The sequence below is a fragment of the Mercenaria mercenaria genome, chromosome 6 (genome assembly GCF_021730395.1).
Source record: "Mercenaria mercenaria strain notata chromosome 6, MADL_Memer_1, whole genome shotgun sequence".
Taxonomy (NCBI): Eukaryota; Metazoa; Mollusca; class Bivalvia; order Venerida; family Veneridae; genus Mercenaria; species Mercenaria mercenaria.
The window spans coordinates 29,082,366-29,098,400 of record NC_069366.1 but is presented as its reverse complement, the minus strand read 5'-3'; the positions used below and the strand labels follow the sequence as shown (position 1 = coordinate 29,098,400).

The 16,035-nt window shown below is 34.1% G+C and overlaps 1 protein-coding gene across 4 annotated transcripts in view; it reads right to left on the bottom strand.

Annotated features, from left to right (window-relative positions):
• The window catches only part of LOC123550592 (uncharacterized), a 135,898-nt gene that overhangs the window by 38,499 nt on the left and 81,364 nt on the right, over positions 1-16,035 (bottom strand). For 3 of the 4 annotated variants that reach the window (XM_053545495.1, XM_053545494.1, XM_053545497.1), the window contains 4 exons: positions 15,887-16,010; positions 14,779-14,878; positions 11,245-11,262; positions 1,690-1,794 (listed from right to left, as the gene is read on the bottom strand). In XM_053545495.1, coding sequence (XP_053401470.1) covers positions 1,690-1,794; positions 11,245-11,262; positions 14,779-14,878; positions 15,887-16,010 — 347 coding nt within the window. The remainder of the gene's footprint in view (positions 1-1,689; positions 1,795-11,244; positions 11,263-14,778; positions 14,879-15,886; positions 16,011-16,035) is intronic. The other variant, XM_053545496.1, reaches the window with a different exon arrangement.

Genomic DNA, 16,035 nt, shown 5'->3' with positions numbered 1-16,035 from the left:
CGCCCGCCAGGGGCGTTCCCATAATACGTCCCGTTTTTCAAACGGGCGTATAAAAACTTCACTTTTAACTTTCTTTAATTAAATAGCAATTAAATTCCTACTTTCTTTCAAAATTAGTTTTCCAAATTAATATAAATTGTATTTATCAAGTATTTAAAAACTTTACAGGAAAAGAATAAGTCTCTTGAAAAAAGAAATCACAAGCACATATCCTCATGTTGTGGTGCTGTTTTATTGATATTGTGACAGCAGGTATGGAAAATAGATCATTTGTGGTCTGACCTTGCTTTCATCTGACAACCTATCATAATAATTTAATATTTGGATGAAAGAAATACAAACAAAACAAATTCATAGCAGTGGTAATTACTTCTACAGACAGAACTGACTCGAATTTTAAACTATATCTGACTAGGCCATTTCTAAGAATATAAATGCTTTAGCATTTTTTCTTTTCAGAAACCTGCTACTCCACTTATATAGCCTGGCTCCCTAGCTGCATGGGTATTTTTTCAAATACTGCACGACTCTAAAGTAGCATTTTATGTCATGTCTAAACCAAACATATATTCGGAGTAAGGGGCAATAAAAATGTCAATTTAGAAACTTCCTCTGTTATAATGAATGAAACAGGGACGGGAGCCAGTCTAATTACTATATTGTGCTATAGACCTGCATAAGATGCTATTTCAAGCAAATGACCTGTCAAAGAGCAGAGCTAAAGCATATGGCCTGCCCAAAAGAAAGGCTAAAGCATACGGCCTGCCCAAAAGAAAGGCTAAAGCATGCGGCCTGCCCAAAAGAAAGGCTAAAGCATGCGGCCTGCCCAAAAGAAAGGCTCAAGGGCATGATCTGCTCAAAATGAAGATACCAGAACAAAAGCAGCCAAAAACGAAGGCTCCAGCATTAAACCAATATCCAATGAGTGGGTTTCAAGTATGTGACCTACCCAAGAGGTCAGCCCCAAGAACATTACTTGCAAATGGCGAAAAAAGGCATGACCAGTACAACCTCCTGTATCAGAAATTGACTCTACAATAGCTTCATTCAGATATTGACTCTACAATAGCTTCATTCAGATATTGACTCTACAATAGCTTCATTCAGACACATATGTACTGGTACCACAAGAGTTGGTGCGACAATTTTACTGGGCTCGTACCCGTGACTTGACAAAGAGATAGTTAGCTTGGTCATACAACTTAAAACAATTACTGAACACACTTGTATCATTCACTGCACTAGTAGTTGCAGAACAGACCATTATGTAAAAGTAACTAAAAAAGTAAATTAAATAATTCAGTTAAAAGTTTCTTAACTTTGTGACATATTAGCAGCAGGGTTTTTGTCCGGGGAGGGGGATCTTTGTCCCTTACCCCTATTAGTGTTTGTTTATGTTGGGTTTAACGCCATTTTTCAACAGTATTTCAGTCATGTAACGGCGGGCAATTAACCTAACCTGTGTTCCTGGATTCTGTACCAGTACAAACCTAATTTCCACAAGTAACTGCCAACTTCCCCACATGAATCAGAGGTTGAGGACGAATGATTTCAGACACAATGTCTTTTATCGAATCATCACGGAGAACATATGCCTCGCCTGAGGATAGAACTCACGACCCCGCGATCCGTAGACCAACACTCTACCTACTGAGCTAACCCTATTAGTGATCAGATTTAGACTCTCACCTGGAATGAAGCATGTATGTCATATATGGGAGATTTGAGCACCAGGGATTGTGTATGTTTGTCTGCCAACAGATGGACTACCGAGATCGCTTGTGGTATATTCCCCTGAAATAGAAGTAAAATATCAACTATGAATTGTCAATCAAGACAGATGCAAACAAAGGTATCTCTAAGTGCCCCCTCCCCACCTCCCCCACCCCCCCCCCCCCCCACACACACACCAAAAATTGGGGAGGGGGGCGGGGAGGGCACAAAAATATATTATTTTGTTGAGGTCCGTATTAGTAACATAATTCTTCTGATGAAATTCTGAAATATCTGGGGCAGCTGACATTTCACAAATCTCTTTAAAGGAGAAAATTTCTCTAAATAAAATACATTATATTACCAGGCCCACTTTAACTGGACTGCATCTCTCACCAATACATTATAATCAATTGCTATGTTGTTTAGTAGACAGGGATAGAAACACTGTACATTAATGTAACTACTAAATCACCTTTATTACATTGTGTTTCGAAATTAATTACCAGAAACATGTCATAACCTATAAGCTTCTGACCTGTACATTATCAACATCAAATAACATTCCACAAAGGTTAGAAACATATGAATGTCAACCTGCACTTTACTTTGACCAAACTGTGAAAACGGTATACATGTATAAAAAAATCTGATTAAGTTTGAAAATCAGTATTTAAATTCTGTCTGTTAATTCTGCATTATCATAGGAAATACAATCTAATCTTGAATTACATTGTTATTTACTTAAATTATTTACTGGATACTAGAAAGTCAAGCTCCAACCACTAGCAATTATTGTACTTTAATACTTTTAATCTAGCAGAATTCAAATTATTTTATACAAATAACTTTCACTTACTTCCACATTTTCTTCAGTTAAAAAAATCCTGCAATTTTTTCTGTCAAAAGAACTTCCAACCTATTCTTGTACTTTTTTCACTTCATAAATTAGTACTATTTTTCACAAATTAGTACTTTTCCCTTTATTCACTGAACACAATTTTTTCTTTCTATGTTAATTAATGCTTACTCATTTTTTTACACATATTAAGTATGGTGTGCACACTTAGATATTTGCATTTTAAACAAATTTAGTCCATTCACCAACATTCAAAAAGACAGTTTCTCTATGTAAAAACTGACCCACTACACCATCTGTACCAGTCCACTTTAACTGTGTTACACAGTAACCCGAGAAGTTACCTCTCAACCTTGTTAATTAACAACAATCACCTTTTCCCCCCATCTCTTTAGCAAACAAACTGACATACAGTAAAACTGACATCTCAATGTACAGGTGTTTCCCAAATGTATATCTGATATACAGACACTTCCCAAAAGTTTCACACCAACTACATGTTAATGTGTCGACAATAAATAATCTTTCAGATATAATCCCTGATATAATTGCAAACTTATATATCTACTTATCTATTATAGCATGTCTATGGTTAATCTTTTAATCTAAACTACCTGTATATTTCATGAATTTACTTGTGTTTCTTATGTACTTAGGTCAATCACCCACTGGCAATTACTTGCTAGGTGCTATCTTTAGATTCTCAAACATCCTGATGTTTGTCTTCTGATTATTTGTGCTTTCAGACTATGTCCAACCTTATGCTTACCTATCATTTTCAACAGATTACCCACTGCTCACTTGGTACAATGAAAAACAGAAAACTGCCGCTTTAATAGATACACTAATATTAACTTTCAAGTTACAACTTTTATAGATACACTTATATCAACTTCAAGTTACAACTTTTATAAATACACTTATTAACTTTTAAGTTACAACTTTTATAGATAAACTTATTAACTTTTATGTTACAACTTCTATAGATACACTTATTAATTTTTAAGTTACTGCTTCTATAGACAGACTTATTAAGTTAGTGAAATTATCTCAATTCCTTTAAATCAGTAAATAATTATGTCATTATATCCTTAACATCAAGGGAAGTATATTTGATTAGAACCATAAGCATCAGGGGAGGTAATTCAATAAGTGCCAAGACCTGAGACTATTCAAAATGACAAGAAATCTACCAAATAGAGACTCATTAAGTACATTGTAATCTACCTAAATAGAGTAATGATTTAATCAACTCCACTTCCCTTTAATTTTTAACATTCCTGGAGTATTTAAGGCTATTTTAGTCACAATGACCATTTGAAATAATTCCCAGATAGCAGACATGCGTTGGCCCAACGTTGGGCCAACGGTAGACTCTTCGTTGGCCCAACGAAGATTTCCAACGTTGGCCCAACGCCATTTTGCTAATTGGCGCAACGTTGGCCCAACGGTTGGTACACCGTTGGCCCAACGACTGGAATCCTACACTTATCGTTGGCCCTCCATTGGACCAACAACAGGTATCCTGCACTTATCGTTGGCCCTCCATTGGGCCAACAGCATTTTTTCGCCTATCATGGTTGGTCCAGCGTTGGGCCAACGCTATCCCAACGATTACGAAACTGAAAAAAGACTAAAACTAGCATTATTTAGTACGTGTTTTATTTTCAAATAGTTGTGATTTTGTTAAAGTTTAACAAAAAGAAATCTAACATTTATTTAAAGTTTGTTTGCAATTTTCCTGAAGAAATATAACAGAATATTTCATCACTACAACATGTCAAATATTGATTCCAGCCTTTGATAAATCTAAATATTTTCTTTTTTCAGTCACTGATTAAATCCTACTAAAGTGAATTACTGTCTGTATGTTAACTCATTATATATCCAAGTTCTGTTTGATTGTTTTCTTTTCTCACTGAAATTGCTGCTTTCCTTTTTTCTTCTTGTTTTTTCTTGTGACCACAGTGCTAGGCACTCCATTATTACTTTTTTGAACAGCACCCTGTAAAAAACAAAAATCATAATGTTGATTACACCATCTACGTCAAATTGATAACAACATAACTAAAGAAATGCACATAAACCTCTGGACATAAACATGCGTAAAATGTGTGAAATTTATTTTTTTGTCTGTATTTAACCGAGAAAAATATATTAGAATTAACGAGAATATGAGTTATTTTATTTAAAGAATTTAATACTCAACACAATGCCATCCGCCAGCTTTAGATAAAAGTATTTAACATATGTTCAAGTCACATGGATATTACTTGCATACAGGATAAAATTAAGAAATTCTCTGTTTACAAGATTCCACAACTTTATCAAAAAAATATTCAAAAACTTCTACTTACAGTTTATAGCTGGTAGACGGGGTTTTTGTTAACTCTAGATCTATCACATGTATAATAGTTTCCTTTACTTCACATATATGCAGCTAGAAATCTGGCCTAGAGAGTAAAATTAACCACTTTTCTGGGATTTCTTACATAACCCGGGTTAACGAGAGTTCATGTTCTGGAATACTCAACAGGTTTATTGTAAACATTTTATGACTGTATAAAATTAGATATTTGTTATAGAGTTAGTAGTGGTTTTTTGTTTTTGTTTTTTTTCACATTTTTTTTTCAAGGTAGTAGATTTGAAATAGTTCAAAATGTCATTACGGCTGCAGATAAGTTTTAGGTTTAATTAGCCCAAATTCAACTGATTACGAATTGGTGCAGAAAAGTATTTAATTATTAATTAAATATTGCATGTTACACATACACAACGTGTATATCTGTAGGGGCTTGTGATAAAACAGTCACCTGTAAAATATATAATTATTATATTATTACTTTTAATGGGCATACGTTGGGCCAACGATGTTTTCTCTGTATAAGTCTTTCTCTGAAAATCAATATTGGGCCAATGCAGAGATATCTGTGACTGAAATTCAAAGTTGGTTCAACGTTGGCCCAACAGCTGTATTTACAATACTTATTAATCATTGTTGGGCCAACAGTGGCCCAACAACGATTATCCTTTGACGGTTTTCCGTCGTTGGCCCAATGACTTCATGTTTACAGGGTTGCATGATAACAAAATATTTCATGATTTGCCTGGCAAGATGTCAAGACAAAAATGTATCTGTATCACTGACAAGTCTTACTGATGACAGAAATTGCAGAAAAGATTTTAACTGTTTCAAATTACATCAAGACAGCAATGCAAGATTTATGGATATTTATGAAGAGACAGAAATATACAATGTGAATTTTTTTATATTGCCAAAGTTTGGAGTATATTGACAGTACTCGAAGCCAAAAGACTGAAAATATACAATATCAATTACACCCTTCCCATACATCAAAAATCTATAATTTTTTTATAATAAATATTAACTAAATGAATAAAGTACATTGTTTCTTTAATGTTACCTCAATTTAAACAGCCCATTTTTATAACACATAATTTATGGTACTCAGTAAACCCATATAAGTTAGTATTTTCAATATTTCCTTTCATCTTTTGCTCAAAGACTAAATTCATTCCGAGAAGACACTTAAACACTAGGTAACTTATCAAATATAATCAATAATAGAACTTCCTGAAATAAAACTGTTTTCTTTATAATGCTGCATTTACACTTAGCCACAATGTCCACGATTTGAGTGAAAGGGGTCATGGTATCGAATCGTGGTGATCTTGAGGGAACTTGGTGGAATCGTGATGATCGTAACGATCGTGACAAAATTTTTGACAGTCAAAAATTTTTCCATGATTATCCCAATTTTCGTTAAATCTTGAGAGAGCGTGATAGAACGTGGAAATCGTAGTAGAGCGTAGTACAGCTTAACAGACCTTAATATAGCGCATCAAACCTTGACGCTCCATCGTAGGGGATCTTGATGAACTTGGAAACACGATTCCTTAAGTTCAAATAGATCTGGTGGCATCCTTACATAGTTGAAGTAGGAACCAACATCTTCACGACTGAGTTCTCTGTTGAGAAATTGACAGTATTATCCTAATTGGTGCCTACGGTTTATACTTAATCATGGTCTCACCCTGCAGGTCCTAGGCCTTCTATTTCTTCGTCACCTTCCTCTCTCTTCCATCCTGTCCTGTTCCATCCCTTGCTGCTGCTGCCGACGAGTAGCTATATAGGCATACATAAAAATTGCCAATTCAGCATCTTCTTCATCTCTTATATGCATAGCTTGTTCCTCTTTGGAATCTCTGGAGAGAATGAAAGGATGACCCATGCCTCCTATTTATACTCCAGTTGTGCTCAAAACGTGGCAATCTTGATCAAATCATGACCATAAATAGTAGGAGAGATTAACAGAACTTGATAATGTGAGGGATCTAAACAGAACATGACAAAACGTGATAGCATATCGTGGTAACCGTAAGTGAACTTGAGAGAACGTGATGAAAGTCGTGGCAGATCTTGACCAGATCGTGTTAGTTTCGTAACAAAATGCTACAGGTAGTAACAAAACGTACTGAGAGTGTAAGAAAGCATAGGAAAGCATAGTAATACAAAACTGATACAATAAATCGTGGAGCTCCACGCTTTTTTTAAATCGTGGACATCGTGGCTAAGTGTAAACGCAGCATAACATATAGGTTTTAAAAGAATATCTTGAACACTAAATTGTGAATTGCTTTAAGGATGTACGAGCGTTTTTTTCAGGATATCCGCCATTTTGAAAAATGTTTCTTCAAATATTGCCTTCCAACAAAAATTTTGCTGAAAATTAATGCTAAAACATTAAAATATGGCTAATAAAGTTCCATTAAGCAAAAAGATTCTGCTTTTTGCGGAAATTTTTTTTTCACCCTTATTTTTGGCTTGCATTTGTCTAAAATTGATGTAAGTTTTACAATGGGGTAGGGGTAGGTAATTTCAAATATCTATGAAAGTAGATCAGGTTTCGTTTTGATATTTTCCTGACTGATACATATAATGATAAGCTATAATTAAAATAAAAAAATTCAAGATATCTCTTTATTTTATCTGGAAAATATAAATTAAATAAAAAAGAACACAAAATATCAAAATTCACAAGTTTTTGACAGTTTTTTCTTAATAAATCTCTTAGATGCACGGTGACCCCTACTTTTTTTCTTTCCATTTTAAAGCATTTTTGTGCATCATTAAAGCTGCAAAATATTTTTAAAATCTTGCCGTCAGAATTTTTTTGGTAGATCTAAATACATTTTTTCCATTGAAAATAAAGTGGGTGGGGTAATTATGTCAACATATAAAAATGAAAGAGATTTGTTTGTGACATTTATGCTTATATAATACTGACATCACCTTGTATTCATATTAACCTATAAGACATGAAATCCCTATAACATTAAATGGGATATTATATGTTTTATAAAGTACAACCTTTTTTTCAATTTTACAAAATTTCAGAAATGCTTGAACAGTGGGTGTAGAAAATGCCCTATAAAATTAAAACGGGTTCGGTGATCTATGTTTTTTCTTCTCTTGTTTGTCTTGAAAACTAATGTTCTTCAAGCTCACAGAGTATGAAAAACTTCTTAACGTTAGAAAAAATTCGATCGTACATCCTTAACATTATGGGACTAGATTTCTTGAGAAAATTGTGAATGTTGGGTAAAAGCATTTTTTTTTCAAACATGAAGACAAGTCAACTGACTTATCACAATGCCTAGATTACACACCAGTTCTGCCTTGTATTCCACAAGTGACTGACAACTCCTCCACACGAAACAGTGGTGGAGAGTTTACACCAACTTTTGAGACCATACGCATGTCTCTTGTCATTTGGCACTGTGAACACTTGCCGTGGCCAAGACTTGTGATCTCAGGATTTAACTGTCTAATTTACTCTCGTATAATCCAATTTGAATGGGCAAAAGAGTTTGTTTGTTTAATTTAATGTTGTTTTTCCCACATTTTTCAGGATTTGAGATTTATAAAACATAAATCAAAGACTGCAAAAGTTTGAAGCATACTGAAAGTACACCAATTCAATTTCATGAATTTCTTTTCTACATTTTTTTCAGCTATGTTCATGGAATTGTCAAATATTATCCAAGATTCCTGGACTTCCTACCATAATTAACATATTTTCTATTTATTTAATGTAAACAAACCTACTTATGTAAGTATTTTGAAAACACATTATCAGGCAGGGGAGATTACCTTTTATGTATGATACAATCTCTTCTCAGTCACAATGCATTCAATAATTTTACTTTTTTTTATACATTTGTTTATAATTTCTTGATAAACTGTAAAGTTAACTCTTTTAGTGATTATATATAAAGCAATTTTGGCTACAAAGCAAGTAACTGCACTCTGATGTAAATATTTTCCTTCATAAATAAACTAATCCAGATTATCTTAATAACATTAAGTACCAGTCAATTAAACATGACAGCTTCAATTATTTACCTGACCAATCAGAGGAAATAGTATGAGCCATGCCATGAGAAAACCAACATAGTGGCTTTGCGACCAGCATGGATCCAAACCAGCCTGCGCATCCACGCAGTCTGGTCAGGATCCATGCTGTTCGCTAACATTTTCTCCAATTCCAATAGGCTTTAAAAGCGAACAGCATGGCGCCTGACCAGACTGCGCGGATGCGCAGGCTGGTCTGGATCCATGCTAGTCGCAAACCCACTATGTTGGGTTTCTCATGGCACAGCTCGTATATTGTTTAAACAGTGGAAGAGAGTTTACAAGACAATATGTATGGGCATATAAGCATGAGACAAGAAAATCAAAGACTAATTAAAAAGGCAACAAGAGCTGTCGGATGACAGCGCGCTCGACTATTCGAAGAATTGATTGAAGAATGGGGTCAAAATATTTCCATAGTTTTTCAGACTAAACAAAAAAATGGATTAAACAAAAAATGTTCCTGTATTTGTGGATTTCGATTAGTCTTGCACTAACTGGCAATGTGTGACCATGATGGCAAATATGTAAAGTTATATGTCTGGCAAAACATGGACTTATATGAAAAATTTAACTAATTTCCAAGTCCAAAAAGGGCCATAATTCAGTCAAAATAGTTGACAGAGTTATGTACTCTTGCCTACAGATGGAAATCATGTTGATAAACTAGTGTTAAAAGTTTCAAAGCCACAGTTCAAATAGTTTTGACAAAATGCTGACTTGTTAAAAAAAAAATGAACAAATTTCAAAGTCCAAAAAAGGCCATAATTCAGTCAAAATAGTTGTCAGAGTTATGTACTCTTGCCTACAGATGGAAATCATAATGATAAACAAGTGTTTAAAGTTTAAAAGCCAAAATGTCAAATAGTCTTGACAAAACATGGACATATATAAAACAAAACCAATTTCCAAGTTCAAAAAGGGCCATAATTCAGCCAAAAAAGACGAGAGAGTTACGTACTCTTGCCTATTGATAGAGACTATTATACTGAACAAGATATAGAAGTTTCAAAGCCATATGTCAAACACTTTACACAAAATATAAACTGGTACGAAAAACTTAACCAAGATTTCTAAGTCAAAAGGGGCCATAATTCAGTCAAAATGCTTGATGGAGTTATGTACTCTTGCCTACAACTGGACATTGTGATGGTAAACAAGTGTTGAAAGTTTCAAAGCTTTATCTCAAAAGACTTTGTCAAAATGTGGACTGGTACGAAAAACTTAACCAAGATTTCTAAGTCAAAAAGGGGCCATAATTCAACCAAAATGCTTGATGGAGTTATGTACTCTTGCCTACAACTGGACATGGTGATGGTAAACAAGTGTTGAAAGTTTCAAAGCTTTTTCTCAAAAGGTTTTGTCAAAATATGAACTGGTACGAAAAACTTAACCAAGATTTCTAAGTCAAAAGGGGCCATAATTCAGTCAAAATGCTTGACAGAGTTATGTACTCTTGCCTATAACTGGACATGGTGATGGTAAACAAGTGTTGAAAGTTTCAAAGCTTTATCTCAAAAGACTTTGTCAAAATGTGGACTGGTACGAAAAACTTAACCAGGGTGTGACGCCGACGCCGACGCCGACGCCGTGGTGAGTAGGATAGCTCTACTTATTCTTCGAATAGTCGAGCTAAAAATAGCATTTTGTTTAGAAGCTCCTGTAGGTAGATAACAAAATAATATAAGTAAGCCAATTTTATTTATTTGCTGAAATCAAACTGATGTTCAACAAAAAACAATACGCCAATATATCAGAAATATTTAACATCTAAAATGCACATATAGAAATATTTCACTTTGTTGTACAGAATGCAAGAATGGTTGGGAACAGAAATGATTATTTACAAAACAAATTTTAAAGTATTTTTCCTGAACACCAAACACACCAAGAATGTCTGTAAGCACACCATCAAAAACTCTTTAAGGAGACATTTGAGCCATACCATGAGAAAACCAACATAGTGCGTTTGCGACCAGCATGGATCCAGACCAGCTTGCGCATCCACGCAGTCTTGTCAGGGTCCATCTTGTTCGCTTTTAAAGCCTATTGCAATTAGAGAAACCGTTAGCGAACAGCATGGATCCTGACCAGACTGCACGGATGTGCAGGCTGGTCTTGATCCATGCTGGTCGCAAATGCACTATGTGTTTTCTCATGGTGCAGCTCAAATTTTCCTCTTAACCTAAATACCAGAAAAGCAAACTCAAAATGCAGGTGAATGCAAAAATATTACCTTTTCTTGTTCAGATGCCTGCATTAAAAGTGCAAAAAGATCATCACTCATGTTTTGATAAATGATGTGAATATTCATGTCCAATATCCTGCTAAATAATTTAAATATTCAAATCCAATATCCTCCTAAATAAATCAAATAATGCCTAATATCCTGCTAAAAAATATGCATGTCCCATAACCTGCTAAATAATTCAGATATTCATGTCCAAATATTAGCCGAGTTGCAAAAGCCCTTGCAAATCAATGCAAGAAATTTATTCTATTTATTACAACAGAAGATATTATATGTCTCATTTTCAATAATATTTAAATAACTTTACCTCAAAAATTTTAATTTCCAGTATTACTACAAATAAATTTCCCCAAAGTCTGAAAACATTAGTTTTAGGGCACCATAAAGTCAATCACTTTCAGTCATGAGTAAAGCATGAAAAGTCAAATATAAAAAATAAATTTACCTTAGCATTTGATAATATCTCTTATTCATTCTGATAAAATCTTGTTTATACCGATTTTAATCAACCAGTCTTAATTTATAAACTCTAGCCCATGAATTTGACTTTTATCCAAAATGGGAGATTATAAAGAATTAGGCATTTGTTACAAATTAATCCCTAAGTGCTTAGTAATTAGGTATAAGATAACTCCAAACTATTTGGGTAAAATCCAAAGTTAAAAAGGTTAATTGTCTGTAATTAAGTACAGGCAATATCAGCAGCATCTGATGCTAAAAATAAACAGAAATCATTTTGATTATGTCATCATAAATTTGTTGCTAGACTCACTCTTGACTTTTGCAAAAAAATAGCAAACATGAGTCCGATTTCAAGACACTAAATGTATCAACAGTAACAGGCCAGCTACTAGTATTTAGAGTGCAGTCAATCAACTTTCATTCTGTTGAATATCAGTCCTTACATTGGACAGTTATAGAAGATAACCTGTTGAATATCCATCCTTCAGTCCTTACATTGGAGGGTAATAGAAGATAACCTACAGGTTGAATATCCATCCTTACATTAGACAGTTATAGAAGATAACCTGTTGAATATCCCTCCGTCAGTCCTTACATTGGAGGGTAATAGAAGATAACCTGTTGAATCCGTCCTTACATTGGACAGTAATAGAAGATAAACTGTTGAATATCCATCCTTACAGTGGACAGTAATAGAAGATAACCTGTTGAATATCAGTCCTTACATTAGACAGTAATAGAAGATAACCTGTTGAATATCCGTCCTTAAATTGTGTAATAGAAGATAACCTGTTGAATATCCATCCTTAAATTGTGTAATAGAAGATAACCTGTTGAATATCCATCCTTAAATTGTGTAATAGAAGATAACCTGTTGAATATCCATCCTTACATTAGACAGTAATAGAAGATAACCTGTTGAATATCCATCCTTACATTAGACAGTAATAGAAGATAACCTGTTAAATATCCGTCCTTAAATTGTGTAATAGAAGATAACCTGTTGAATATCCATCCTTAAATTGTGTAATAGAAGATAACCTGTTGAATATCCATCCTTAAATTGTGTAATAGAAGATAACCTGTTGAATATCCATCCTTAAATTGTGTAATAGAAGATAACCTGTTTAATATCAGTCCTTACATTGGACAGTAATAGAAGATAACCTGTTGAATAACCTGTTGAATATCCGTCCTTACACTGGATAGTAATAGAAGATAACCTGTTGAATATCAGTCCTTACATTGGACAGTAATAGAAGATAACCTGTTGAATATCCGTCCTTACACTGGACAGTAATAGAAGATAACCTGTTGAATATCTATCCTTACATTGGACTGTAATAGAAGATAACCTGTTGAATATCCATCCTTACATTGGACTGTAATAGAAGATAACCTGTTGAATATCCGTCCTTAAATTGTGTAATAGAAGATAACCTGTTGAATATCCATCCTTAAATTGTGTAATAGAAGATAACCTGTTGAATATCCATCCTTACATTGGACAGTAATAGAAGATAACCTGTTGAATATCAGTCCTTACATTGGACAGTAATAGAAGATAACCTGTTGAATATCCGTCCTTACATTGGACAGTAATAGAAGATAACCTGTTGAATATCAGTCCTTACATTAGACAGTAATAGTAGATAACCTGTTGAATATCCAGTCCTCCTTACACTGGACAGTAACAGAAGATAACCTGTTAAATATCAGTGCTTACATTGGACAGTAATAGAAGATAACCTGTTGAATATCAGTCCTTACATTAGACAATAATAGAAGATAACCTGTTGAATATCTGTCCTTAAATTGGACTGTAATAGAAGATAACCTGTTGAAAATCCGTCCTTACATTAGACAGTGATAGAAGATAACCTGTTGAATATCCGTCCTTAAATTGTGTAATAGAAGATAACATGTTGAATATCCGTCCTTAAATTGTGTAATAGAAGATAACCTGTTGAATATCCGTCCTTACATTGGACAGAAATAGAAGATAACCTGTTGAATATCAGTCCTTAAATTGGACTGTAATAGAAGATAACCTGTTGAATATCAGTCCTTACATTGGACTGTAATAGAAGATAACCTGTTGAATATCCGTCCTTACATTAGACAGTAATAGAAGATAACCTGTTGAATATCCGTCCTTACATAGGACAGTAATAGAAGATAACCTGTTGAATATCAGTCCTTACATTGGACTGTAACAGAAGATAACCTGTTGAATATCCGTCCTTACTTCGGACAATAATGGAAGATAACCTGTTGAATATCCGTCCTTACATTGGACTGAAATAGAAGATATCCTGCTGAATATTCCTCCTTACATTGGACAGTAATAGAAGATAACCATGTTATAACTATGAAGGGAAGTAATTTAACACAAGTATGAGAACAGATTATGACTTGCAAAATTTTAATGTAAGGACTGTCACCAGTGTCATCCGTAATTACATTGTTTAAACATTTGATAATGATCCTATATTCTATACTTGTGCTGACTTGTTCTTCAAATGCAACTTACAACTTCCCCACATGAATCTATGATGACTGTGACAAACTACCTTCAGTCAGAGGACATTCAGCTTTCAATGACTGTGATTCATTCGTAGTCACGTGTAATATCGCACACACCACTGAGCTTTTTGCAATTACCAGTATATTCATGTGAAATGATGTGGAATTCATGAAGTTAAGTGCACTTTACTGTTAGGTGTTACTGTTGCTTAGTAAATATTCCCATAATCAAACTATATTCTCTAAACTGTGAACCTTATGTTACAGGCAAAAAGGTTTAACTTTATAAACATTATTTATGAATAAAAATGCCTATCTAAAATTCAATATTCACCATTTTCAGTATTGTCATTACTGATAGAAGTTAGAACTATGCATGTATCGACAGAACCAGACTTTTCTCGAATATATCGTCCTGTAATTTCTAGGGACTCTTTTTCCCCAAGTTGTCTTTTCTTTATTTCAAAAATATCAAGAGGGATAAGTGCTTCATACAATTTTCTACTGTCATTTTTGATAATCGAGCATTACCTCAAAAAGATACAGTGACTCAAGCAGTGTGTTGATAGTAGAAGTTGTACAGCCTCTTATGTCTGCAACAATGGTTAAACCTCGACACCGAACTGTTTCTCTGCAAATACACGAGAAAGACAACTAAAAATATACTGAAAATCAGGATGAATTTTCATCAGGAAACCCACTGACTGTAACCTATGATTTTTTGATGAATTTGCAGTCTAGCAAATCTTACAGTAACCACTGTTATTTCTTAACATAAGACAATGTATTTGGAATTCATATTTTTGAAACACAGCAAAAGAATTTGCATTGTTGATTATATGCGCAGATCGATGGATCCATCAAGTTTATAGAATCACTATTCCTGAGTATACCTCATAAATGTCTGATTAAATAAAACATGAGTGACAGAAATCAATATGTCTGTTCCTCCAGACATTTCCTGTTTCTGTCACTGGGTTACGTACAACAAAAATTTGATCATATGGTAATTTTCCCATATAATATGATGATGAAAGGTGCCCCTCCTGGCATTATTTCATGCAGGTACTTGGGTAGACCAATCAACCTTTCATAGATCAGCTCCATGGCCCACTTACATTAGAGAAATCTACATCACTTGAGGGATTTCAAACCCATAGTCTTGAATGAGCTAGTAATTCCGTGTCTACTACAATATAAATTCCTCAACAAGGACCCTTGAGGAACCAAATCAAATAGTCCAGACAGGTAACTGTAAATTAAGGTCTATAAGTAGAAATGTTGGCCTGTAAATTTTGTTATTAAGTTTTTTAAGTAACACAAACACAATATTAGTGGATATGGTGACTTTCAAGCTTTATTGATGGAGGAAGACCTGGCTTCCTAGCATGACGTCCTAAATAGGGCTCAAGCCCACAGAGACATAGGGCAGGAGATTTAATGTCAGAGATATGGGTTAAGAATTGCACAACCTTTAATATCCATTGTCATAAAGCACAACATTCTTGTTTTATTTGAGAAGTTATTTTTTCATGTAATTAAATGTTCCTTTGGTGTATTTCTCTGCTGAGGACAGTATTTCAATTTTCAGTGTATATTTATCTCTCATATAAAACAAAGTATTCAATATAAATCAAACCTTGGAACAGAAAAGTAGTACATGATGAGCCGAGCCAGGTCAGTGCTGTTGATCAACTGATTCTTCCATAGGGAACTACTTGTAAATATCAACAATACCGCATTACCGTCCAAGTCTCGACAACCTGAAAAAAAGTAGTCCATAATAAC